At 47.7% G+C, this 27,587-nt stretch overlaps 1 protein-coding gene across 1 annotated transcript; it reads right to left on the reverse strand.

The window, feature by feature from the left end:
• Positions 1-214: 214 nt before the first annotated feature.
• On the reverse strand, positions 215-27,496 carry LOC144146293 (endothelin-converting enzyme 2-like). The gene is made up of 7 exons (XM_077678254.1): positions 27,427-27,496; positions 24,598-24,829; positions 17,763-17,934; positions 7,872-8,261; positions 6,120-7,004; positions 4,465-4,773; positions 215-337 (listed from the first exon to the last, which is right to left on the reverse strand). The coding sequence occupies exons 1-7, from the start codon at positions 27,494-27,496 to the stop codon at positions 215-217; spliced, it is 2,181 nt and encodes a 726-aa protein (XP_077534380.1).
• Positions 27,497-27,587: the final 91 nt, after the last annotated feature.

The following is a 27,587-nucleotide window of genomic DNA, read 5'->3' on the forward strand; positions in this document are numbered from 1 at the left end:
TAAAATAATCTTTTACATGAGGGTGTACACTTTTCAAGAAAGAAACGTAGGGCGGAATGTTTTTCGCGGCGTTTGTGTGTCCATAAAACTGTCACCAAAAAGGGGCGGGATCGCCAGGTGCCCAGTGACCACCCTCGTGGGTCCAGTGGTGGTACCGAGAAAATGCCATCCACTGAAAGACACCAGCTGGGAGTATTCCCCAGCGGTACTTCCTTCAGCGGCCTTCGCGCGCAGTCTTCCTCCAGGTAAAGTTGGACACCAGCCGGTGACGTTTGGTGCACCGGAAAGCCCTCCGGAAGCCTGGCGCCGCTGGTAGAGCAACGTTGCAGAAGGTCCTCTGTTGAGACGCAAAAGCGAGGAAATCGTCGCGTTGGTTTAGAGGGTGCACCAACTCTCTTAAGCGTCGACTGAAGTGAAAATTTCGACGGATAATGGTGTGAGCGTGAAACTCACATGCCTCTTCTTAAGGCGACAGCTAAGCATTGTGACGAAACTTGAACGGACTCACGCATACGTAGACAGACCCTTCCCGTGCCCCCAAAGTATAACGGGTAAAAAACATTTAAATTGTATGTTTGGATATAAAGCCGAAAACAAATGTAAGCAAGTTAATTACACCTGATAATTTCACAGAAAATAACTCAATACCGAACACCAGATAAATATGCAATATCTAAAAGATATTATCGCGTTATTTACCGCTGATTTTGTGTCTGCGTGCATGTGTGGGAAATGGTGACAAAATATTCGAGGGGTGAGTATTGTAGAATATTACCGTTAATTGGGATTGTCATTTCTTCTGAAAGTGTAGTATTTCGGTATTTTTATTAGCTCAGGTTTTCTTCTTGCGAGATTATTTGAATAGACGTTAAAAAGTTGCTCTCTGTGGTCTTTTGCTATGCGGCAGTCCTGTGAACAGTGGTCGGAGCTGTCTGCTGGTAGGTTACATTTACATTTGTTGTTGTTTGCAATGACAAACCTGTGAAAATAAAATGCAAATCTACCGTGCCCACTCACACACTGCGATGTGTAATACCTTGTGGGGAAACTGGGCCGGAATTTTCTGAACATTTTTATCCATTTAGAATGCGTACCTTTGATTTCCTTATGGTTGCCACACACAACATTAAAATCTTTTCTTACGTTACTATCGAGATGTTTTTTTTAGAAATTGTAGTAAAATAGGCCAGTCGATCTTTTCTGCATATTTCGCTGCTTTTTTAGCCATTTCATTCACCACTTATTTACCGACATTGCCACTGTCACCTTTAATGTCACCTAACATTATTTTGACCTGGTTTTCTATTTTGTTTAGCATTTCTTTAATTATACGTATAGTTGGTTATTGATTATTTGGATTGCTAATTGGTATTAAGGTTGATAGGCTATCAGTATACAACTGTACGTTGCCTCCTTTGAAGCTAGTTTGGAGGTATTCAATTGCTTTTAAAATCGTTATTCCTTCTGCCTCATAGCTATTGTTGTACGCCAGAAGATTGTATTGTTTGGTTTCTAATATTTCGACTGCTTTATCTAAAATTATGAAAGCTGCTCCTATGTCAGTTTTATCTTGCCAGTAGTCTGTAAAAACCTCAAGACTGTCTGTGAAATTGGTTAAGTAAGGCACGTGAATGATTTCTTATCTGCTGGATGCAGCTGTCAAATATCTCCTTTATTGCTTATCTGGTCTCTGTAAAAGTATGGTTTTCCAAGGGGAACATTCTTCCCGCAAAGAGTGTGTTAAATCTTAGATTTCTTTTTCGATCGTTACATGAATTGGTGGGATATTAGTCATGACGTTTAATGCCGGATTGTATACTGTTTTAAATGCTTTGGTAATTTTAATGAGACTTGTTCTTTGAATACTGACTGGCCACTACTGCTTTTATATTTCGCCTTCGTTTATGCACTGTGGCCATCAATTATCATCACATCATTCTTCAGCTTTTCTGAAGCACCATCATCACCATCATCGGAATTTATCCTGTTCTGGCTAGTGTACCACTCGCCGGATAAGCGTGGTCCGTCAAACATGGTTGAATTGCCTCAAGATTTTGAAGCCGAAATTGAGAAGGGCGTGGTCATTACGGTGAGGCTGAAATGACGTTTCAGACGGCCAGCGGGAGACCGATCGGCCAACAGCTCGGACAAAAGCGCGCACGCAACGTGTTCCTGTTTCGGTGGTTGTTTGGGTGTTCCCCGGCAACGCGTTTTCTTGCCAGGGTAGCATATATGACCTCGTTTGAGAGGCTTCATACTCCGACTGATCTAAACTGCCCAGCAATTCTGTTTCTTGAAAGCTAAAGATTGTTTTGTCCCCTCAAGTTTCGGGCGCACTGCGAACAGTTATGGCGAGATCGTATCTCCCTTTCACAGTCCCCTTTTGATCAGGAACTTTTTGTTTTTGTTGTGGTGGACTATCCTAGCTGTACGTCGCTTTTATATGCATTCTAGGAGTGCGATGTAAGTATCCACTATTCAACGGTCAAACTCACTTTCTTAGTCTATAAATGCCATGTTTAAGGGCTTGATATAGGGCGCAAAGTTTTATTACTTGATTGATGACACGGATGTGATATATTGTACAGCATCCTTCCCGAAACCGAGCCTGTACTCGGTGTTGTTAAAAATCAAGGCTGTCGCTTATGCGGTTAACCATTACCTTGGTAAACAGCTGTGTATACCCCAAATTAGGTGAATGGGTCTGTATTTTTTTAAAACATTGGTATGTACCTTCCTGGGAATCAGAAATATGCTACCGTTTTTTTCAGCTTGTGGGAACCTTTGACGTTTTTTTGCATTTGGATAGTAGGTCGGCAAACGTTGGTAGTACAATTACTATTCCTTCCTTTGAAATACACACAAGTATGCCTTCGTCACCCAGAAGATTTTCTTCATTGATTACTTTGACGGCCTTTTCTACTTCATCTTTTCTTACTAGTAGGACATAGGTAGCTAAGCTTGTAGGCTCAGTGATTTCCTCGGGTCTAACTTCATTGGTGTAATATGTAGTGTAGAATCGTTCCGGTAGTTTTATTACCACGTCCATGGTGTAGTAAGGCTGCCCTGTTGCTGTAGAAGTTATAAAGTTTATATTTTCTAATAACTAGCTGTTTCTTTGTTGCTTTTGAGCTTCCTCTCCTCTCTAGAGCTTCCTCAATCCCTTTCATGTTGTGCTCTAGATGTCGCTCGTTTTACTGCTGTTACTCATGTCATAAGGCCAAATGACACAAGGTGGACCACCAGGGAAACAGAGCGGATAAAATGAGACGTGTCTAAAAGAAGGGGAAGGTAAAATTTCAATAGGGGGACGAAATAAGGAAGTTTGGATACAAAGAATGGACTCTAGCAGCGCGGGTCGGGACCGGTGAAGGCCAGTGGGAGAGGGCTTTGTTCTGCAGGCTCGAGAAGAAGAAGAAGAAGAAGAAGAAGAAGAAGAGGAAGAACAAGAAGCATTCTTTAATTAGGTGGCCTTGACTTAGGGGCTTCAGATACGACAGTCCTGATTTTATGAGGTGGGGTATGTAGTGCGCCCTGATTAAACATTTCCTCTTCGCAGAGCTCTGTTGTAAGGAGAATTGACATGAAACGGCTGTGGTTAAGCAAATTAACAGCGAAACTGAGGGAAGCGGACCGCCCACTTGCAAAAACAGGGCTGTGCGCTGTTCCGCTAGGTGTCATGAATGTCTTAGGAAAACATGAGGGTCCACGTTGACCTGTGGGGCCATTCGACCACTCCTCTTGTAGCTGGATTATGTGCTGGATTATGTACAGTACAGCATGCAGCTTACGTTTTCGCAATGTCTTTTCGCACAAAGGCAATGTCTTTTTGTTCAAGAAGGCCGAGCAGTATTTTGTTTTTTGGGGTTCTGGCAGACTCGCCTAGTTGTTGTACCGAAATATTTAGTCTTCAATGCCTGCGTGACATAACCATGGTCAAACACCCAAGTAAATAAACCGCAATTCTGTGTGGAGACGCACTAAAGTTTCCGTTTGGCAAAAAGTAAAAGAAGCAGATAAGGACACTAGTGAATATCTGTGAACTACATTGAAAGATTGTCGTGACGCCGATATGTTCAGAAAAAACTTGGCAGTCAAGAAAAAATTGCTCTTTCAAACATTTCTCACATGGCGACATCCTCTGTGCATGGACCAGCATGATCATGGTGCAGTTGTCACTGTTATTCACCGCATCGCGAGTACGCCATCACTCGAGGTTTCTGCACATTCGTACAAGAATTTGCAAGTAAGCCTGAAAAGCTGCAGCAAGGGTCTACACCTGTCTTTCGCACGAGGGTATCGTTGTAAAACGGGTACGGACCGGGGTGCGGACCGGTCGTACCGCTCGTACGGACCGGGCAGCACGTGTTAAGACATTATGACAACAATCATAATATGCACGTCACAGCCTATTTTGTTCTCCCGAAGTCTACCGAGATAAGGAGGCCACAAGGCCATGCTTGCCTGCAAGAGGAGCTGCCGTCCTGTGGCACCGCACTTCGTGTAACACGTGAGTATGAAGAAGAGCCGGTCGAGATCGAATTTGAGGAAAGCGGTGACCCGGCTCTCCTCCTCGCAGGCCTCGCTGCCGGCTGGAAGGTCCGCGAGAGCCAGAAACGCAGCGTCGGCGGCCATGCTGCGACGTGCCATGTCCTCAACCTCGGTAAGCGTCAGCTGTTTAGCAGGAGCATATCGCCGTAGCAGCAGGGCGAACTTATCAATGTCCTCCCGCAAGGGCGCAATCTCTTCTGAGTTCCTGTCCCACGAGTACGCCTGCGGTTAGGGTTGCAAGAGGATCACATAAGGAACAGGACTCTCCAAGGATGGAACACTTGATAACAAAGAAGAAATGTCAGGCAGATTGATGCTTTCGTCGCACCTGATTGGCTACCGACCGTGCCGGCGTAGCAAGATAGTGATAAGGTAATGTGACTCAAGCATCTGCGGTTTTATGGACACAGATGCTTTCAGTTCGGGACGTACCCCTCGTTTTAAGCCATCATTTTGGCTTAGCCATACGGAAAAACATGGCTAGAAGCCTGTATGTTCTATGCGGTGTTCACGACTCGCTGGGCACTAAACGTGGCCTGCTGCACACACGCAAGGCTGTGACGATAACGAACTGCTGGGCGCCCTTACGAACGGGCGGGCGTTCTTCAGAAGAGCTATGATGCGGGCTATCAACACAAACAGGTGGGACCACAGGAAAAGAATTCTCCCATCGACACATCAAAGCGGTGCTTTGGAATAACGTCTTGGAATTAGCAGCCCGGGCCTGCATGCATACTTTTTTGTTCCACAACTGAGTTGAGTGATGCGGCAAAAGTGGGCAACGGTGTGCCCTCTGGAACGTCCCGATATTGTAGCTGTCGCCCTTAGGTTTACTACACCGCTGTTTCCACAATCTTTGTTTACTAAAGTGGCTTCATGTAGTTACGCCCTAAATATTGGCGCCTGACCCAACTACTGCTCGCCAAAAAAAAAAAAAGAAATGACCCAAAAGTGAGAAATGGGCACTTTTTAAAGGGACGGCGAATCGATTTTTGGGTAGTGTCTACTTTGTATCCGAAATGTAAGGGCATGATATAAAGAACACGTGCACCGAAACTGTGTTTCTGTTGTAGCCATAAGACGTTTGAATGTGGCGTTTTTAGATCTACCATGTTTAGGTATGGCGCCAAAACAAATCCTGGCAACCACCGGGGTCAGCCACGCGGCAACCTTCATTTAACAACGTGAAATAGATGTATCCCGAAATTTGCACCCAGCTGTAACAATAACAAATTTCAGTCTCCCATATTCCTTAACGTGGTTTTGGAATCTCGCATTAAAAGTGCCCCAGCGATTCGTGTTCGAAGAGTCACGTTTAAACACTACAAGGATGGGACGCACGATCGATGGGACGCACTTTTAGGGACGATTTGACTCACTCTTAGCTTTCGCGCTTCTCTCAACTTTCTTTAGGGAAGGGATGGTAAATTTGTTCAGTGGGCCATCACTTGTGAGGAAATATGATTGCTATTCCAAAGCAAGAGACCGGCCCTGAACGAAATTTTTTGATGTGCAACTGTCCTGCAAGACGCTCCTTTTTAGCGTATCTCCGCAGATGAAACACTCACCTGGAAGCGTTCGTCGGAGAGAAAGACCAGTTGCAGCAAGGTGAGCATGTGCTCCCCCAGGGAGTTGCCAATGGCGGCGACCACGACAGCTATCGGGTGCCCCGGATCGGCCATTGGAGGGGCCATGTAGGAATAGGGCATTATGACCTCACGGGTTACCAAGAGCCGGTAAACGCGCTGCGCCGAGACGCCCGTAAGGTGAACGAAGCTGTCCCTGGGGGACCGTAGTGACTGCTTGTGCTGTGCCACGACGGCCCTTGCAACTGCTCTGTAGAGGCTGTAGTACCCCTGCTGCAGGTCACTCACGGGCACGAAGTCGTAGATGCTGTCCAGCAACTCGTCCGAGATGCTCATGTTGAGGACGTTTAAGCCAAGAAGAGAGATGATTGGCTTGGCCTTAGCTGCGAAAGCTTCGCTGTAGGCGGCCATCATTTCGATCATCGATTTCTTGACCATACTCAACACGCGGTGCCCGTAGTGTCTTCCCGGCGTGAGGTCAGCCTGCAACTTCCAGCTGGCCGCTGGCAACAGGGCATAGATGTTATAGAAGCAGTCCTCGGCAACCCGCCTGAGTTTGTACCGTACCCCGAAATAAGGCCCGCTGTAACCAAGGTCATCCAGTAGGGACGAGGCTAGGTAGTCGGAAGCGATAGGCGACAGCAGCCAGACCATGTATGCGCCAAGGTACTGGACGAACTTTGCGCGGTTATTCTCCGACAACAAGAACGTCTTGTCCAAGGCGGCGAACAAGCCTGGCTGCATGTCGATTACTTCATGGTTGGGCCACAGCTGTGAGTCGTCCGGTAGGTGGCTGTTCAGAGCCCATCGTAGCTCTCTGTCTTTCATGCTCACGAACTGAGGTTTCTTGAAGATTTCCCAGCATTCCTGCGATATCAACCTAGTCAGTGGCACCCACAACGAGATACACATTTAAACAGAATATAAAGCTTGCCATATAGGTACTGCTCGTGCGGAACACATTTCTGACCAACTACTGGAATAAATAGTCAAATAAGTGTGAAAGGACATGTATTTAGAAGGTTGATTTCAGTTGGATTTCGTAATGTAGACCAAAATACCTGCAACTCTCAGCGTAGGAGGAGTGCGTGGCAAGGTCGAACTATAGCTGAGGGGAGTAGCCTTCCCTTTTGATCCAGTGTGAGAGGAGACCGGAATGTCAAGTTCCGCGGTGACTGAGGTATACCGCGCTAAAGTTACAGTACCGTAAATGTCACTACGGTACCAAATGTACGGCACTGTAAAGACGCCATGCTACACTGCTAAAAGAGGCGGGGTGATAAAGGACTGCAGGTACCACCTGGTGAATGCCAAAACCACGCTGTCGTGAGCTTCTTGTCGCGCTGCTTTTATAGTACCGGTGCTTAACCAAATAGTTACACGCCAAAATTAACTTGAACAACATACTGTAGAAATAGGATGTCTTAACCGAGACTGCAGGGAACCCGAGAGGAGCACATCGCGCCTAGATAGAACGGAAGAATAGAAGGCCCGGGAGATATGATAACCCTTTCATGTAGAACTAAACATATGGGCTATGTACATGGGCCGAGAGGCAATGAAGTCAACAAGACGGTAACTACATTGCGATACCACCAACCCGTAACTGACATCCGTTCTTTCGACGGGAACACATTCTCTGTATTTTGCGGTTTGTAAATAGCGATGATAACGGTGACATCTGTGTAGGGTACTCTATAAAAACAAAGTCCAAGTATGCCGGTATACACGTACGGTGACATGGCGGGAGAAGTTCGTGTGCGATTCCCACACGTCCTCTATCATGCTCCGGTAGGACTCTCCCTTGCCTCCGATCACCTCTGCACAGCGGCGCAAGTAGACATCGAGCACGCCTCGTTCGTCCAGTCGCTGTACGTCTTGACGCCACTGATCCCAGCGCGTGTCGAGCGCCATGTACAGAGTGTTCTGCGTGGGCTCGAACGGGTGGCGTCCGACCATGAAGCTCCACATGGCTGGGATGCCGACGTCCAGCGAGAGCTTGGCCAAGGTGTTCAGGACATGGAATCGGCCGATGGGGCGTCGGTCGGGCCAATACGGCAGGCCGGCTTCCACGAAGAACTCCTTGATAGCATCGCCTCTCATACTGCCTGCCCGGCTGAGAGTCTGTGGGCGTCATAAAGAAGCGACATGTCGATGAGTCTCAAACATGTTACTAAGAGGCTATCGTTACTAGCAATCATAATAATGCGTAATCTGCAAAATTAACAGCATATGAGCAGTATCTCAGCCTACCGTCTACTGCCCGCCGAACCATAACCCCTTTCATTCACTACCTACCGCTGCGGTTGTGCGTCAGCGGAAGTCATTAATTCTACCGAGTTTTCTTATTCCATCGGTTCATTACATCTCCCCCAACTTCCCACCACGTTGCTACACAACCATTTTGCTTCTCAAATTGTCGCGTTTATCAGCCTTAACTTCGGTGCGTGGAATCATTGATTCCGTATTAGCATTTCGAATGCTTTGGCAACGCAATCACGGTTATTCCGTAGTAGCATTAGCTTTTTGATTACATATACCTGTCCGGGGAAATTGAAGAAAGGCATCCACATGAGCGTAGTCGCAGTGGTTGTAGGGATCGTAGCAGTAGTTCTAGTAGTAGTAGTAGCAATAGTAGCAGTAGCAGTAGTAGAAACTTTGTAGCCAGAGAGACTAGTTGGTCAGGGGGCTCACCAGGGGCCCCAAGTTAGCTGGTGACCAGAGCAGCTCACTTAGTGGTGGTGTCCTTGGCCTGCCCTGCCCGAGCTACCTGGCGCTCCCGCTGAATTCTGTCCATTTGTGAAAGCAAGAAAGTGGGTTAGGGGGCATCCCAATATGCAGTGGTTTTGGGGGTCCAGGAAACCTCAGACGTTTCAGTGAGGGGGATACACGGAGGGGCATAGAGAAGGTGGAGACTGTTCATGGAAGTAGTAGTCTGAGTCTGAACGGCACGCCAGATGTGCCCCAGAGAAAATAGGTATTAGCGGCGGCCGAGGCTGGGGTGTAATCTCTTGAAAAAAGAGGAGCCGATCGCAGACTGAGTTGGCCCATGGTGACTAGCGAGGTCCGGAGTGTCTCGTACGATGAGATCTCGAAAGGCCAAATGAGCGACCTCATTGTCTCAACACCGGGGGGAAGTGGGAGGATCATGCTAGAGAATTTCCAAGAACGGAGCTAAGATGAAACCTTTGACGCAATTCCGAACGGCCGCCTGTGAATCGAAGAAAATAATGGAGGGGGATGGTGTGAATGTTAGTGCGGGTGTTTTAGCCGCCTCTTCCGCGGTCACCGAGAGATAGGAAGAGTGGCAGAGTTGCCGCATTGGATGACCGCAAGTGCGTAGGCGTCATGGTGGCGGTAACTGGTGGCATCTATGTTTAGTGTATGGACCTTCTGTGGGCTCAGTGATCATACGGCTCCGCTGTTCCCTGACTCTCGGAAACGTAGGTGGTGAGCATGTTTTGGGGTGTAAATTGTACCATGTAGGGATCGTGGATGGAGAGGGATGGAAACGAAGGGTTGTATAGCCGGGTGAAGTGGATCGGTAGACGATCGAGAGTATAGTGGCACACTGTCGGTGGATGGTATTCGCATATACTAGCACGTTATATGCGTTTCAATGAGTACAGCAAATGTATAAATTATCAGACAAAGCGTCTCTGGCAGCAAGGAGCGCTGTGGCACGGCCACTCCATCACCACCAAAGGGGGAAGTCATATGGTCTGTAAGCTCTGGGGTATCTGTGAGCTGGTTCAAAATTTTCATACGACACGTAACATCTTTTGAAGATTCCTACCTGTAAGTTGAGTGTAGGAGACGGAGAAGTGGTACGGCTGATTGAAGGGACACTAAATGGGGAATGAACTTTCTTTTTAATGGAAAGATTATACGTTTTGTAGCTTTCTCGCATTTTGTCCGACGAGCAACGATGCGTTATTTGCTGAGAAATAAGTAAATAAAACTGGCATTACACCCTCCCATTTCTCTTTCATTTTTTCGTGACTAGTCATCCCGTCACAAAGTAGCAGTGAGGCAGGTGAGCGGTCTAGAGCGTAAACGATTGGCTCTAGGCGCTCTCATGCTGGCAATGGTAGCTTTGCAATCTCCAAGCCACGGTCGACATCGACAACGTTTCTCTGGCTGAGGGGGCTGGATTGGATTTTCATGATTTCATCCGGATGGTACGAGAAAGGCTTTTTGATATATTGTTGGTGCCCATGAGAACGACACCGCATCAACCACTTCCAAACTTCACGCACCTGGGAGGGGATACGTGAAACGGGTACGCCGCGCGAGCTATATTCGACGCAGTTATGGCGAGCTCCTGGTGGCGCTTTGCCGGTTCGGTAAACAGTGCGCCAGTGAAAAACGAACAGCTGCGACCGCGCTCTCCGCTTTGAGCAGTCGATTTCAAGAAGCGAACACTGGAGGCCCTCTTTTTGTACGCTCTTTGAACAAACCGCCGGCCACATAATACGGCCTGTGAATATTACAATCTAGTAGTCCTGCCAGGCTCCCCGGGGCACAAACATCAAGGGTAGATCTATGCGACGCTTGGGGATTATTCATCAACAGCGGCTTGCGGCACAAGTAATAACAGCCTCCCCCTTTCTTTCCGTAACGGTAGAACCGGGCGCGGGTACACTTTACCCATTGCAGCATCCGCGCGCGAGGAGGGAAGAGTACAAGATCAGGCTGTGTTCCTTTCCCAGCTTCCTGCCCCCGGGTTTTTTCTTGCACAAGCACGGGCGCTCCCCGAAGTCGATTATTGACTCAACTAATTTTGCACCAAGGTAAAGCACGTCTTTTTCAAAGCGAAACTGAAAGCATGATGGCCTACTCTGAGGCGTTAGGGAGACATTGTCTCGCTATGTGCAAAAGATGTAGTCGGTAACACCTTGGTAACACCTTGGTAATACCTTCTATTGGTAACACTAATAGAAGGTAACACCTTGGCGAACCCCCTCGCTGCTCAGCCCTGCAGTAGCGTGGTGGAGTAATTGACCGTGCGGCATTGCTAGACACAAGGCGTCGCACGAGGCAGCCACCGACCGACAACAAGAAGAATGACCGCCTTAACCACAATCCGCAACGAAATACTCACGGGGACCACGCCGCCGTATGAGGAGGCAACGAAAGGGGAGACGATACCCTCGGGCCTCAGTGCTCTTCACGTGGTTACAAACCCCCGAATTGCTTCAACTGCAACGAGCCAGGACATATTACGAGGCAGTGCACCCGTCCCAAGACTGCAGCAACTATCCGTGCAGTAGAACGCCGATGCGGCAGAGCCAACAATCAAGGTTGACGCAGCGGAACGAGAAGGCAAGCCAACTGTTTTCTGAAATCTACGGCAGGAAGCTTGCCCATTGTGACTGGTTTCGTCAACAACCACCCTGTTCGTGTTCGCATAGACAGCGGTGCCAACGTGTCTATTTTGAGCGAAAGCGCTGTTAGCCCAGGCATCCGTTCACACCCCTGGACTACCGCGGACGAAATACAGCTGCTCAATCACACGATCAATCTGGAAAAAAGCAGCGACACTCCTCATAGCCGTCGTAACCACACACGTGCGTCTCCAGGACGTGGTGATCACGCCTTTGCCTCGGGCTATGGACTTCATTCTAGGATCCGACTGGCTCCTCGCCGTGAACGCCGAGGTAACGTTTAACCCCACAAACGACGTTACGCTCGTACAAGTCGGTCGGAGGGCAAGCAACGAAGCCCACGGCGAACGCGGCTCGGCTAAACCAGCTTGCGCGGAAGAAACGCTGATATCAGCGTTTCGCAGCCGCCTTTCCACTGACGACAGCACTGCCTGCGACAATGCGTGTCCTGATGGTGACTTTCACCAACTTCTGGATGGGGCCGTTGACAAGATGGCAAGGGATGCCAGCCCGCGCCAGTGAGAGGAGCTTCGCACAATTTTACTACGCCACCACGATGCCTCCACGTCCAAGAACGACGCATCGGGACTGTGCTCGCACGCAGAGCACAGCATTGAACTCCGATACGACATCCCGGTCACTTCGAGACCCAATCGGTGTTCGCCCTTGGACCGTCAGTTCATCAGGCGCCAAGTAGATAATTACTTGTCCCACGGCATCATCCAGCAGAGCGAGAGCGAGTATGGCGCTCCCACTATCGTGGTGGACCAGCCGCACCATCCAACAACGCCAAGAAGAATGGTACACGACTACCCTAAACTAAACGAGAAGACGGTCAACCCTCCGTTCCCGATGCCAATAATGGAGGATGCCATTCACGATATCACGAGAGAAGGCTCAAAATATTTCTCTGTCACTGACGTGAAGTCAGCGTTTTTGAAAGTACGAGTAAAGCCGGAAGACCTCCACAAAACGGCGTTTGTGACACCTGAAGAAAAATGCGAATATCTTCGAATGGCGTTCGGCTTCTGTAAGGCTCCACAGACCATCGAAAGAGTCATACGGCATGCCTTCGATGGCCTGAGGGGGACTTCAGCCTACATGGATGACGTCGGTAAACGTTCAGCAACTTAATCGCAGGCTCTGACTTTCCTTGACGAGGCCTTGAGAAGGGTTGTCATCAACAGTCTGAAAATTGACATTAGAAAATGCCAATTAATGCGAGACATAATCGCTTTTCTTGACTATATCATCTCATACGATGGACGAACCCTGTACGACGCGAGGGTCGCTTCCATCCACTAGTTCGAATCACACCTCATTATCAATTATTACCGCAACTTCATCCCAGAGTTATCAAAGCTCACGCACTCTCTACGAATACTCGTCGCGAGGGACGCGCCACTCGTCTGGTTTAGCGATCATCAGGATGTCGTTGACAGGCTGAAGCTCATGCTAAAGAACCCCCGATACTGGCTAACTTCTGCTCTGACTGTGAGACCCACGTGTACGTACGGGACTGGGAGCTGTGCTGTCTCAAGTACAGAATGGGAAGGAACGAATCATCGAGCGATCCGATAACTGAGCAAGCACGACAGGTGTCTCTACTCGAACATGCTAGAATGTGTGGCTCTAAGCTGGGGCCGTAACTAGAGAAATTCAAGATATATCTTCGAGGAGGCCCACGTTTCACGGTCCACACGGACAATTTCTGCTTTTCGTACTTTGTTCAAAAGGGAGCGATCAATCGCCGGTACGCAAGGTAGACTCCTGACCTCGAAAAGTACACTTTTGACGTCAAGCACCGACCGGGACGCAAGAACGTCGCAGCAGAGGCCCTCTCCAGGCAGGCAGACGACACCGAGCCCCAAAGCAGTGATGAAATTTCTCCCTGCAACCTGTCCTGCCTAGCCGTCATTGTGAGCAGGCACAGTCGCCTTCAAGAGCTCCAAGAACAGGACCCAGACTGCCAGTGGTTTCGATCCGAGGGGCCTAACGAGAGCTATAATTAAGAAATTGATAACGGCATCGTGACCAGGAAATTCATTGAAGGAGGTCATAGACGCAAGAGAGTCGTAGTTCCTGCCGCTCTCACGGGCAGCGTCATGACAACATTTCATGATAACGATTGTCATCTCGGAATCGAGAAAACGAAGGGCTTAATCCAGACGAAATACCGGTGGACATCCATAACTAGCGACATACGCCAGTATATCGAGTCGTGCAACACGTGCCAGAGGATCAACTCCCGCACCACACAAAGCGAACGATGCCTGCACCAAAAAGAGGTCCCCAATGAACCAAACGTAATGATATCCTTGTACGACATGGGACCGCTCGATGGCGCTCACGGCTACGTTCTTGTGTCCATCGACCACCCTACAAGGTACATGGACGCCGTCGTTGTGTCAAGCATGTCTTCAGTGCATTACATCGACTTCCTCACGAAAAGGTGGATTCCACGATTTGGAGTGCCAGCTGTAGTCATCACTGACCGAGCCAAAAGATTTGTGAACAAACGGACAGCGCAGATTCAGCATAGGCTGGGAATTGCTCATGTAAACTACACCCCGTGCCAGCCCCAGTGAAACGGACTAATCGAAAGGATGGTTGGAACTCTCAAGCAAGTGCAGAGGAAAATCATAGCAAACGGCAACGCATGGAAGAAGGAACTTCCCAAGGCAATATTCGTGATAAATGTAGCAAAACACCGCCACGGAGAGCACAGCCCCTTCTGGCTCATGCACGGTTACAACTTCAGGACACCTGGATAATTGAACCTTGGAATGGTTGAGGCCGACATCGAGGAAGGATAGCCACTCCACGAACTCGCGAAGGTGCGCGATAACATGAACGAAGGCATCGAGAGCAGCCAGCAGCAGGTTACTAGCCGCTACCACACCAGGCGTTGAACTCCTGAATTCCGTGAAGGAGATCTCTTACTCCTCCACATTGGCGCGCGAAGCACTCTCGACGCTTGATATGAGGGCCCATACAAGATAACTGCCTTAATCGGGACCAACATGGCAGCAATAGCTAGAGTTCCTAACATCCAAGGGAAACGCAATGAGAAAATCGTTAACGTCCAGCAACTGAGGACATACAGAGAAAGTGACCTCGACACGGGTGAACTAACGCCGTTCGACGCGGACGTACCGGGCACAGTTTTAAGGATGGACGTGTCAGCCGTCTCCGAAGCTTCGGATAATTCTCGCGCCCAGAATTCTCGCGCTAAGAGGCGAAAACGAAAGCAGGCGCTTGCTTTCAACAGACGCCTGCTGAGGGGACCAAGGCCGAAGCACGAAGCACTTGAAACCACCACCGCAACAGCGATCGCAGCCGGATGTTTATACTATGAGCGTGCATGAAGCGAGCTTTGGACTCTTGCGTGGTGCGTGTGTGTGCTGCTCGCCCATGCCAGTCGCCCTAGCCTGTGCAGCGTGTCAGGCGTTTTCTTTCACCGTGCTCCACTTTCCTGATAAACCGTAACCTCAGTTTTCTCAATTATTCAACCTTTTAAACACTCAAACCCAAGTTTCTCCTACTCGATCTTCATTCGAGACACGACCTAGCTGACACACAAAAATGCAGATATCGCCGAAGTTCAACCTGTAATCGTTATAATAGCGTAAACGGAGACGATTGGTAGAACGAAAATTTTGAAAAATAAAAATATAACAATAAATACGGAAAAGGTTGAAACGTGCAGCGCCCTACATTTCCAGAAAAATGCAGATTTCACGCCAGTACCACCTGTAATGATTATAATAGCGTTAATGAGCATAATTAGTCGAAGGAAAGTGTGAAGAATTACAAAATAAGAAAAGTATAAAAAATAGCCGAAAAAGGCAAACTGTATATAACCCATGGCATTTCCACAATAACGCAGATTTGGCGAAACTTTCACCTGTTATCGTTATATTAGCGCAAATGGCGATAATTGGTAGAGCAAAATTTCGAAAAATAAAAAAGTAAGAACACCGTAAAAAAATTGCGGAAAACAGCAAACCGTACATTGCCCTCCATTTCCACAATAGCGCGATATTTGTGGAAAGTCCCAGGAGTAATCATTATAATAGCGTAAACGGAGATAATCTGTCAGACAGGGTTTAGAAAATAACAAAAATTTGACTGTAAACTCACACTCAAGACAAGCGCATAAGAATGGTACGCATTAGTATATAATGCTCTGAATTGCTGCAGAATTAAACAAAATACCAGCTCAGGTAAAGTTTTGATTTACATTTAGTGCACATCATTGACCACCTAATAACTGTTTATGTCAGGAAAACCGTTATATATGTGCTTCTCCAATCAGCTCTCGCCGTGCACAAATTTTGTGACGTAATGAACCATAGTACCCAAAAGTGTATGGGTGTCGAAATCTGTTTTTCTTTAGTTTCAGGCACCTTCTCGTTTGTTAAACAACTGCTAGTTGCGACAACGGTGTATTTAGATTCCTGGCGTTTTTTAGCATTTTACCCTTTGGTGTCCGTTTAAGAATATTTCCACCAGGCACAAGCAGTCCGCCTCTCGCAAGTCATGACGTTGATATGATACGGGGCGGAAAAGGTTTATAGTATGTTATAACACTCCCTACCGAAACACGACAGCTGCACAGGATGCACAGAGAATGAGAGCGACGACAGCGACCTCTGGGTTCAAGCTTATGTGGCCTCATCTCCACGCGGGTGTGCAAAGTATCACTTCTATAGTCTCACAGTTATTAGTTGAAGAGAAGTAACGTGCCAAGTTCTTTGACGGTGAATATGCTGAGCATCGCGCTCGTTGAGCTGAAGAGTGTAAACAACGCTATGCTCAACGCGCGAAATTTGAAACCATAGTGACGACTAAACTAATGAGGAAACAGGGAAGGAAAACATAACCAATACAATACGAATCTCTCGCCCCGCTGGGTCACCCCCATTTGAATTCACTTCAAAGTAAAGCGACTCTCTGGTTTTCTTTTGCGGCATCCAGGTTTCGGAAAACAAACGCGAACGCTACATAAGGTAAGACACCGATGAGGTGTGGCCGTTGGAAGTAACGCTGCCCACTAAAATTTTAATGGTTCCTGTTGCGTGCGCAGTCGTTCTTTAACTGCTGTTAACAGCAGTTAAAGAACGACTGCGTAATTACAAATTTGTAATTACAAATCCACTCTGTGGGCGCCTGTTGATGCGGTGCGCGAGCTTCGACAGCACAGTGAACTATCACGCGACGAGATAGATAATTTCCCACACAGCACGGATGGTCGAACGGGAGGACCCCTTGCGTCATGTGCCTCCGAAAATACGGATTGGCTGGAACCCTTTTGAACAGCCGTTTGCGGCGGCGCATACGGCTGACTTATCACCTCGATCCCTCTCTTAACAGTCTGCCCTCTTCAGCAACAGCATGCACCGGGCATGTGGGGCGCATCACGGGGCTTGTGTTTAATGTTCCTTTTTTAAAGTGCGAATGCACTTCTTAAGCGAGCCTGAATCGTCCGCCGCCGTCGTCCGCATAGCAACAGCTGCGGGTGCGCGCGCTCCTCGTCTTCCTCCTCGTCTTCCCTAGCAACGGGGGGAGATGGGCGCGCGCTACTCTCCTCCTCCTATCTCCGCTCAGTGACTGCGGGTGTTGGGCGCCTCCTCTCCACTTCGGGCGGGAGAGCTCTCGCTCGCGTAGCGGGCGCTCCGCATTCCGACGCGTGAGGGCGCTCGTGTAGCCCTCGCCGTAACGGCGGGCGCTACTCTCCTCCTCCTCTCTCCGCTCAGTGACTGCGGGTGTTGGGCGCCTCCTCTCCACTCCAAGATCACGATAGCCACCGTAATCGCGCAATCAACAACCGTGCATTCGCACTTACACACTCTCCCCCTCGGGGAAGTGCGAGGGAATTTTTCTTGTCATGCGCGAAACTGGAAAGGTTGTTTGTTGGCTCTTTGTGTTATAAATACGCGTTCCCCTCGAGCGGCATTTATTCAGTCGGAGCCATTGGATCCTCGCGCTACCCCGCTCGAGTCATGTAAGCATGCCAGGGTGCGGCTCCAGTAATCGTGGCTTTCTATGTCGCCATCCAGTAAACCTATTAAGTTTCCCTCTGGGTTCATTGTAGTCAAAACCGAGGCAGCTCCACTGATATCCGCTCGTTCCCCACGCTACCATTACATGGCGCAGGCGACGGAGCTCGCTACGGGACGCCTTTGCCAATGTAACACTGGGTAACAGAAAATGCACGGGAAAGACGGGGCCTTACTTCCTTAATGCAGCGCAGAAGCATGAAGGAGATCTTGTCGGACGCCTTCTTCGGGTTGGAGAGGATGGGACGTCGAAGAAGGTTCCAGAAGAGCAGTTCGCTAATGTGTCTAGTGTAGCCTGCGGTTGTCGAGACACCGCTGTGGTGTTCGTCCCAGCGCCCGCACACGTGTCTGCAATGAAACATTCTTGAAGCAGGACACTCAACGGGTTGAGCCTGCGCGTTCGCCCGAAATAGAACCAAAGGTGGAAGATTTAACGTTCAAGCTTATTCTCTTTCTGTCTGCTTACTATAATGTATATATATATATATATATATATATATATATATATATATATATATATATACATATAGGGAGCAGTAGAACTTTGAAGATGGTAGCAAACACAAGAGAAGAAAAACTTCGAACAAGGTAAAAGCCTGATTGTGGCCTACGTTTCCGCAAAGAGAAATATATATATATATATATATATATATATATATATATATATATATATATATATATATATATATATATATATATATATATATATATATATATATATATATATATATATATATATATATATATATATATATATATATATACAGTAAAAGCTCGTTAATTCGAACGTGTCGGGACCCAGAACGGTTAATTCGAACTGGGATCCCTTGTCCATCGATACTCGCAGAAGAAGTCGGCCCCGAGTGATTACAATGTGTTGGATATCCAAGCCACACCAAATTTACTAGACATGCATGCGAATCAGCGTGGAGGCTGGATGTTGAAGCACATTATTTCTCAGCAGATGACAATTCTGACGCTGTGCTGGAGCTCTTCGGCAAGTTCCAAGCGATGCACATAGAGTAGGGGCAGAAGAAATGCAAGGCAATGCATATTACCGGTGAATTTCATTTTGATTGCCTCGACCCTGCATAGAAAATAAACTCGTTTTCGCGCATGGACAGGGTGATTATTTCGACATTACGGCTGAATGCTCGCATGAATGCAATGTGGGTGCCTGTTTCCGGCGTATAACTGACTGATTCATTAATTGAGATTGCTTTTTAACTATATTTTAATATTCAGTATATTTAACATTTTTTAGTAATCCACTGCCACAAACGTGTAGTGGCGCCTAATTCGCTACAAGTCCAGAGGGGGCTTCTGTGTGTTCTTCCCGCGCAGTGTGGCGCGATGTCAATTCATTCTAGCCCCCCTCCCGCTAATTCAAACTCCGCTTAATTCGAGCAGGTTTATGGTCCCCTTCGAGAGCGAATTAACAAGTTTTTACTTTGTGTGTATATATATACACATGTATAAATGAGCAGAGAGATCGAAAAAAAGAGAGAGAAGGAGGGAGAATTACAAAGACATGTGCAGGGGACAACGCCATCACCGTGGCGTTACTAAAATAAATTTGTACCAGGAAAGTTAGCAGAAATATTCTCAATACACCCCGGACCCTGACGGAACCACTGGTCTGTTGAATTCCCGTACAGTTCGAATAGAAAAGAAGGTTGATGCCAAAAACCTTAAAATGACGATGAAGACAAAATTCGGCTTTGTTGAATTTGAAAGAACAGGAAAATCGTAAATCGTTAAGCTCCATTAAAGCCATAAAAATGCTTCATTAATTTAAAAAAAAACGTGGAAGATATTGAGACACTTAAACACTTTCAGGTTTCGTGTTAGAGGTACGTATAATGGGCAAGAAAGACGTAATGTAGGCCAGCACTAAGAACGAAGTTATCAGCGTTTTAACTGCACGCGAGCAGTCACGTGATATGATAGGCCGCACTAGAGGCTCCTTTACAATCATCCAGCCATGATATCTCATAGCGGAGGTTTTAATCAGCGGCCGCCTGTCCCACAAACAGGATTCTGTGATGTCATAGAAATATTTCCGAAAGTGGCTGGGAGTCACCACTGCTTTATCTGTTTTCTTCAACATGTCTATTATTCCTATCAAATTTGGGATAAGATTGGTATTATTGTCACCGGGAGAAAGGAGGGTTTTTAATAACCACAAAGTTATCGACTTATCTGCCTACTCTGGGCTGTATGCAAGTTGTTTACAGAATATTTGTTAACTGCATAATACTTAGAAGCTCATCAGAAACAGATAACATTTATGCCATCAATCTGGCAATGGCGGAATCCGCGGTGTCTTATAAAGCTTTTCACATGGACGGCATAGATAACTAAAAAAGTTGATTAAACAGAAACTTCAGTGGTGAAAGCACAGTACAGAAAGTATGTGAGGCGTACATATATACGTCTCCTTAGGATATGTGCAAGAAATTTGCGGCAGTATAATGGCTTAAAAAAAGCGAGGGAAGTTCACTATTTGTATGTTCGACACTCAAGATCACGCAAGAAAAGATATTTAGGAGGTGTGATTTGGGGCGTCGCGGAAATGGAGAATACCTGATCGAATTAAGATTTGCGGATTTTATTGTATTGTTCACTGATTCCCGACGAGCCCTGCAAAGAACTCTCCATGAACTGCAATTGGAAAGCTTGGTCGTAGGTTCAAAGAACTGTACGAATAATTTGAAATAATGAGATCACTTCGTGAGCCTAGTTTGTGAATCATCCAGAAGGTGGATTAACACGCTGTGAGTGCCGATCCAAACCACGGGGAAAAAATGAGACTTACCATTGCTGTTGACTGCAAGGAGCTCGGCAAGCTCTCAAAAGTACTGAATAGGCTATTGTCAAGTAATGGTATTCAAAAGTAAAGTATTCAAAATTATTCAATAGACTATTGATGTCATTAAAAAGGCAGGTATTCAAACAAGGCATAAACCACGCGTTACCTTTTTGGCAGCAACATAAGGACTCACTGCCCCGCGCCACTTCAAGGAGGGATATGAAAAATCCCGCGACAACAGCAACAAAAGATGATGATGATGATGTCCTCAAAGATTTCAGCACGCACCCACAAGGGGGGATTGACCAGGGCTAAATCCGGTTGTTCCACTAGATGGTTCCACGTACTGCTTGGAATGCACGTGGACCACGCCCACACGGTTCTATAAACCTTGAAGTCGGCCGCCTCGATTCACGCGCGTCACCGCCGTACTGCAGCGCTGGCATCGAGGAACCCGGCTTGTAGCAGTGGAACGCGGTACATTCAAATAGCCTTGAGCAAACCCTTGGTGTGTTTACCTTGGGATGAGCGCGACGGTACAGGGACAGCAGGAGAGGTGAGCGGGAAAGTAAAATGGGGCATTTCCTTGGCAAATGTCTACAAAGACTGTCGTCGTTTGACGACATTTGCAACGAAAGGGAATTGGCTGCGTATCTGCTCCTTTCTGCGGCCTGCTGAGTGGCAGAAACGCAAATTGACCAGCGGTCAGCGGATGCAGCAGCAGCCTGCCGAACGGGAACGGCTGGAACAGTGAGCGAACTGGCCAGGCCAGAAGGCAGTGACTTCTACTGCCGCGTGCGGACGCCTCAGCGGAAGGAGCAGGATCACCCCTGCAGCCCCGAGAACGAGAAGGCCGCCGGAGCCACGTTGATATGGATCGCCCCCTCCACAGATCCAGGCCATCACAACAAGCACCAAACTGTGCAGGTCAGTGCCTCACTTGATCCTGGTTGTGTGGCTCACCATGACATGTAGGGGGTACTTTATAAGCAGCCCTGAGATGATTGGGGGCGGTTAGCTAGGTGTGGTGAGATGGAGCTGGGTGTGAGGGCTGACGAGGCAGCGAGCCTCAGGATTAGGTCAGCCATGTTTTTCGCTGACGAGATGGCCCTACGGCTGGCGAAATTGAAGATCGCTGAGACGGATTTCGCAACGGAACGTCTAAGGAGTGAGCGTTTGAGAAGCGCTAACAGCTAGATCGATGGGAGATTAAATTGCATGAGCATGATGCAAGGGATGCTCGTAGATATGCCCTCCCAGGAAGCGCTTTTGCTTGATTGGTTCGCTGGGGCAGAGGCCAGGCTAGACTCCTACTCTGTTCCGCCAAAATGGCGAGCAGGGGTAATTCTTCCCTACTTGAGCGAGAGGGCTATAGGGTGCCTAGCTGGACTCTCGGGGGAGCAGCGGAAGGACTATGCAGTTCTTAAAGCAGCAGTACTGTAGGGGCTGAGGCTGGCTTCAGTTGAGCGTGAGCCCGTCGTCGCACTGTGCGGAGACTGAGAACATTCCCTGAGCGTGGGCGAGCGGCAAGTTGCTTTGCAGGATGCAGCAGGACAGGAAATGCGCGAGGAATCGGACGCAGTTGGTGTCGCGCACATTGTGTCTTGTGTTTCTGGAGATCCCCAAATGTCGTATCACGAAAATGTGATTGCCATGGGGAGCTCTAGCGAATTGAGAGAGGAAAGTGTAAATCACGGTACGGCCGCTCAGGCAATGCAGCCCCACGCAATTAGAGGGAGGGCTGCAGGAGTGGCTGATAAGATAGCCACACCAGCATTGCATGTCAGCGTTAATACCGCTAAGCAGCCGTCTGCTGATTACGCTGACGAACAGCGCGTAGTGGAGCACGGCGCACCGACTCAGGATTGGCTGAACTGGGGTGTTCAGACAAAAAGGGGAGGAAGTGTCAAACAGCTTCACCGCAGTGCAGCACGGCTGCAACGCAGGCCGACGAGGCAGCAGCGGTCCTTTCTCGAGCGAGAAAGCGACGAGGAGAGGGGCCCCTGTTACTGTTGTGCGATGGGGTGTGCCGCAATGCAAGGGTGTTTTCGGACGACGACGGCCGGTGCGTACCGCGTTCTAAAGGCCGCTCGCTCTGAATGAGCTAGGTGAGGATTGTGGATATATACGTCGTCATGGTGACCTGCAGCCAGGGTCATGAGGCACTGGCCATGCTGATTGTTGAGTCGCCAATTGAAGGAACGATGGAGCACGCGCGAAAAGTGTGGGTGGTGTGTGTGTTTCGTGTGTGAAACATTCGTGAAGTTATTTCACAGTGGCGGTGGAGGTGTCGGGCGCTTCGACGCACTAACTGGCGCGGGCCGTCGGAAGAGCAGCGCAAAAATGGAAAGAACGTGTTGCACGGCGCTTTCAAACGCCGCGCATTCCGAGAAAGGCCCCGCCTGCTCGCACCGGATGTCCTAATGGCCACCATATGCGGATGGACCCCGACAAAAACGACTCGCTTCCCCCCCCCTCCTTCTCCCGGTCCTCAGCGGCAAGAGGAGGGGAAGATTAATACAAACGGACGCGGTCCGGGTGCTGAGAGCTCGGCCCGTCGTCTCCGGGCTCTGCCCGAGCACTGTTTCTTAGCCGCCCGCTGGGCTGTAAATAAATGCACAGTTTTTGTATCGGAAGCTGAGTTTGTCGGTTTACGATACCCGGGGTCAGATCGTCAGCACTGCTGCGGCTTGGAGGAGAAGCCCCGGGGAAAAGAACATCGTGAAGATAACTGTTGGGCTAGGTTAGGTTAGGTTAGGTTAGGTTAGGTTAAGTTTGGTATAGAAAGCGCCGTGAGAAACTTCTTTCGGTACTAATTCTGGCGCCACCCCTAGAACCGAACCCCCCCCCTTAGTTTATAGTTTATGTAAATGACATCATAAATATAGAAGGTCCGCAAGAACTTGTAATGTATGCGGATGACACTAACGTTTTCTTCACATCTGGTAATATAATTAAACTTCACTCAATGGTAAATGTTTACTTGGAACAATTTTCAAATTGGTTATCAGATAATAAATTGCAACTTAACGCTACAAAGACAACTTACATGATATTTAGGCCGTACAATAAAAATGTCGAGAAAGAAATCCCCATTATATTCAACGGAACCAAGTTAAACCGAGTGACAGAACAGAAGTTCTTAGGTGTTTGGTTTCAAGAACAACTTTCGTGGAATACGCATATTGCTCATTTATCATCCGAACTCTCTAAAAGTATGGGTCTCATATATAGAATCGGCCATTTGATACCACTATGGTTGAAGCAAAACTTATACAATGCTCTCATTTATTCGAAACTATGCTAAATGATTTTGGTGTGGGGGACCACAACTAAAACTAATTATAACAGGCTCATTGTATTTCAAAAAAGAATTTTGCGTATATATTTAGATTATCGTGGCTGTTACGCAGATTTGAAGACAAGTCCTTTATTTACGGAATATTCAATGCTTCGAGCTGACCAAACCCATTACATGAAGGTTCTGCACACCATTTATAACCAAAAGACGCACAGTCAAGTTAACAATAAATCTTCTGGCTACCATCTCAGGCCTACAATACGGCCCACTCCAAAAGTAAGAACGAACTATGGTGAGCAATTTTTCCTGTACCAGTCAACTGAAAAGGACAAAATTTACACTTCGACGCCAATGAACTTACGTTTAAGAAACCGGTCAAAGAAGTGTTACTTAAGCAAAACGCCGGCAGTACTGATATATAATTAAGGGTTCGAAGTATATGTCTACATGCTCCCCTAAAGGTAGAAATAAAAACAATTACAATCAAAATACATTCATACGTATTTGTGACATAGTAGTGTAACTAATGAAAGTTCATGCGCACGAATTACTGCGTTTATCTGTACATTGTGATCCCTTTGTGAATTTGAGACCTATGCTTTGTATATTACATAAGAAGTGTAGTAATGACTTTGCTTTGTGCTATTTCTCTATTGCGATTGTGTTATCATGCTGAAATTTGTGAACAGACGTGTTGTTATGTACACTGTAAATCGGGTGGCTGAGGCCTCTGTCGGCCACGTTCGCCTTTAGCCTCAGCCTCGCCTTGGTTTTTGCCAAGAAATAAAACTCAAATCAAATGCAAACGCAAAAAAAAAAACCGGCGCAGCAGAGTCGACAAGCATGTTCCCTAAGTGGCGTCGCTGGGCGCACGCAAACGCTTCCTCGTCGCTCTCACCCGTAGAAGTCGTTGCAGGGTTCCACGCTCTGGTCAAGGGAACGCTGTAGGTCCCTCTCGAGCGAGAAGCAGCCCTCCAAGACACGGCACTGACCGGGGTGGGCCCGGAGGGTGGCGGGAACGGCGGCAAGCGTCGCGGTTAGCGCGACGGCCAGGCTCACCACGAACGCGACGTAGCGGGGCACGCTGTGTAGGCCGGAGGTGTCCTGCAGAAAAGTGGTCGGGCGGTACCCTGGAAAGAAAAGCCTTTTCAAGGCTGAGCGGAAGGGACCCTCTGTGAGAGTTGGGTACGACATTTTAGAACCCCGACGACCACAGGGACGACGACGACGATGACGATGATGATGATGTCTTATGCCATCGTCTTTGTTTTTTTAAGTGGCTTTAAATTGGATTCGTCACGTTCTGATTTTAAAGCGGAGCGTTAGTGTTCTCACTGATGGTGTCTAAAACGCGAAAACGTCCTGCAGGAAAGCCACCTTTCTCGGACGATGATGATAAATGGTCGTGGGTGAAGTGAAAGAAGAAAACGCTTCAGTGATCGAATATTTCTTTTTCTGGTACGTGTAGTATCGGTTTTTACTTCAGTATGTTATAGTTTTTTTTCTTGTAGTCTCAAAATTGTCAAGATCACTTCTCTCACATTCTCCACAGCTCTATTTTACCCTTAGTTTGAATTCTTAACCAGTTTACCTAATCTGACTTGGCCAATCCCCAAAAGTGGGTACGCGCCATTGATTTTTGGTACCAACCAACCAACCAACCTGGGTCTCTCGCGTTATGACGCCGGCGTCTACCCGATTACTTCATTTCGACATGGTCGAAACTCAGCCCCAACTCAAACGAAAACAAAACAATCCGTAAGGAGCAAGATTTTTCTTCAACTATCTTGATCGTTAGACGGAATGATGCATAACATTTTTTTTCCTATGTTGTTCGGCTTAACCACTGTAATACATTGGTTGTCCGTTTCCCGGAACTCTACTGCCTTAGTGTATCTGTAGCGTGCGGCAGAAGAGAAAACACGTACCATGCGGCATACTCGGCCGACGCCCCAGCTACACTAAAGACTTCATATCTATTTACAGGCGTTTTCGTGCTATGTCAGCATTCCAAATGTCGATTTTCATCTTTTTCATGTTGTTACGAGTCAGTTGTGTTATGCTGCCTCGACGCGGCGCCTCTGCTTCAACTGCGCTCAAAGCGGCTCCGCGGTGAACTCTGCCACAAAGCAGGACTCTGTATCCCGCTGTTCCGATTTTTTATGACCATGAACCAACTAACCCGCACCAGACAGTTCCCGTCTTTGCCCTACGTGTTTTCTAATCCTCCGTCCAGTTTCATTTGCGCTCTGATGATTTTTTTCTCCCACAAAGGCTTCAGGTTTTGCGACTAAGCACAGCCACGGCACCATGCATGTTTATTTATTTATTTATTTATTTATTTACTCTCAAGGCCGAAGCATTGCAGAGAGGAGCGGGTATACATCGTACAAAAAATCAAGAAATATAGCAGATCAAAATTGTATGCACACAATGGCAGACTGAAAACCATAAAAAGAAAGACTGCGTGATGTAAAAAGGAGGCAGGGTGGTTGTAACAACAATGTTCAACATGGTTGCGTCTTTGAATGACGCGCACACACAAAAAAAAAGCTAACAAGAGAAAACACAGCGTAACTGAAATGGCGAATTTACGCGAAATGGTTAGAGAGGGAGTTTTTAAACAAAGTGACGTCAGTGATAGCAGCGATAGGGGCTGGAAGGTGGTTCCACTCATTTGCAGTTTTCGGGATGAATGATTCAAAGTACAAATTCGTGCGGGCGCTAGGAACGCCCACTTTAAACTGATGGTCGTTGCGTGAGGAAACGTACGATGGCGGCTGGAAAAGAATGTTGCTAAGAGACGGGATAGAATGAAAAATCTTATGGAACAGGCAAACGTGAGATACTTTACGCCGCAGTGAGAGAGTGGGTAGGTGAAGATTGGCTTTCATCGAGGTAACACTGGACGTGCGATGGAAGTTTGACTGTCCGGCGTCGCAGGAGGCAACGAGGCTACGGCATGGCTGAGGGCCCCTAATCCGCATGCGCGCAGGCTCAGAGTGACCCTGAGTGCCATTTGCTCTTGACTCAGTGGAAAGTGTTTTTTATTGTGTATTCCCTACATTTCTCTGAAACATGGGGAGGCATTCTCGACCGTTGGGATGAAAAATATAAAATGTTTACCCTTCGGCGAACCATGCCTACGTTGACGGACTCGGCTAGAGGGTGTTACCCATTCGCATTAATAAGTTGTCTCATTCTAGTGTTTTGCATAGTCGCCTTTCTCTTTTCGCCGTGGATTAAACAGTTTAAGTATGGCCTCCGTGGCTACTGTCCTAGTTGGAACGGAGGCAACTGTCATCTGCAGGGCGCTCGCGAGGAACCCCACCTCGATGAGACGGACCTTCTCGTTCGAATCGGTTTGATAGTGGTTATACGGTATTGTAAACTTTATGCTTGCTCGTTAGCAGGCTGTGCAAGTTACGCGCGAAAACTTTCCGTCAAATTTAACCCCACGTACTTCCCAGTGGGGCGTCATGGTTCGAAGTCTGCAATTCGTCGGGGAGGGTGGAGCGAGCATTATTTCTTTTGACCTATCCCGATTATATTGATTGCTACACAGCATTCCCGAGAAAGGTGGCCCTGTGGCAAGGCCGACAAAGGGGAGGAGATTAAAATTTTATGCAAAGGCAAAACACGGCCTGACGATATTGTTATGCTGTGGCAGGACAGAAGGGACAGGAACTATGGTTAAGAATAATGAGCCATCTATTTCATTTATTACGAGGCAGGCATGAGAGCGCCAGCGCGAGGTACGCGTCAACTACTTCTTCGTCGCTGTGGATGGTGGTCATGGCACCACGAGGCACTGTGCACCTGTTCCCGTGACGATATCAGCTCTAGCCAGCTATTCTGTGTGTGGGAAGGGGAAGGAAAATAAATCAT

The sequence above is a fragment of the Haemaphysalis longicornis genome, unplaced genomic scaffold, assembly GCF_048455015.1.
Source record: "Haemaphysalis longicornis isolate Haplotype H1 unplaced genomic scaffold, Haemaphysalis longicornis Haplotype H1 scaffold_7, whole genome shotgun sequence".
Classification (NCBI taxonomy): domain Eukaryota; kingdom Metazoa; phylum Arthropoda; class Arachnida; order Ixodida; family Ixodidae; genus Haemaphysalis; species Haemaphysalis longicornis.

What these genes read in the sequence shown, in the direction of transcription:
- LOC144146293 (XM_077678254.1), bottom strand. Translation starts at nt 27,496, where the DNA reads ATGACCACCATCCACAGCGACGAAGAAGTAGTTGACGCGTACCTCGCG. An exon ending in GGCGCTCTCATGCCTGCCTC is followed by an intron (nt 24,830 to 27,426) that starts GTAATAAATGAA and finishes TTTTCTTTCCAG; the next exon opens with GGTACCGCCCGACCACTTTT. An exon ending in TTCTGCGCTGCATTAAGGAA is followed by an intron (nt 8,262 to 17,762) that starts GTAAGGCCCCGT and finishes TGACGCCCACAG; the next exon opens with ACTCTCAGCCGGGCAGGCAG.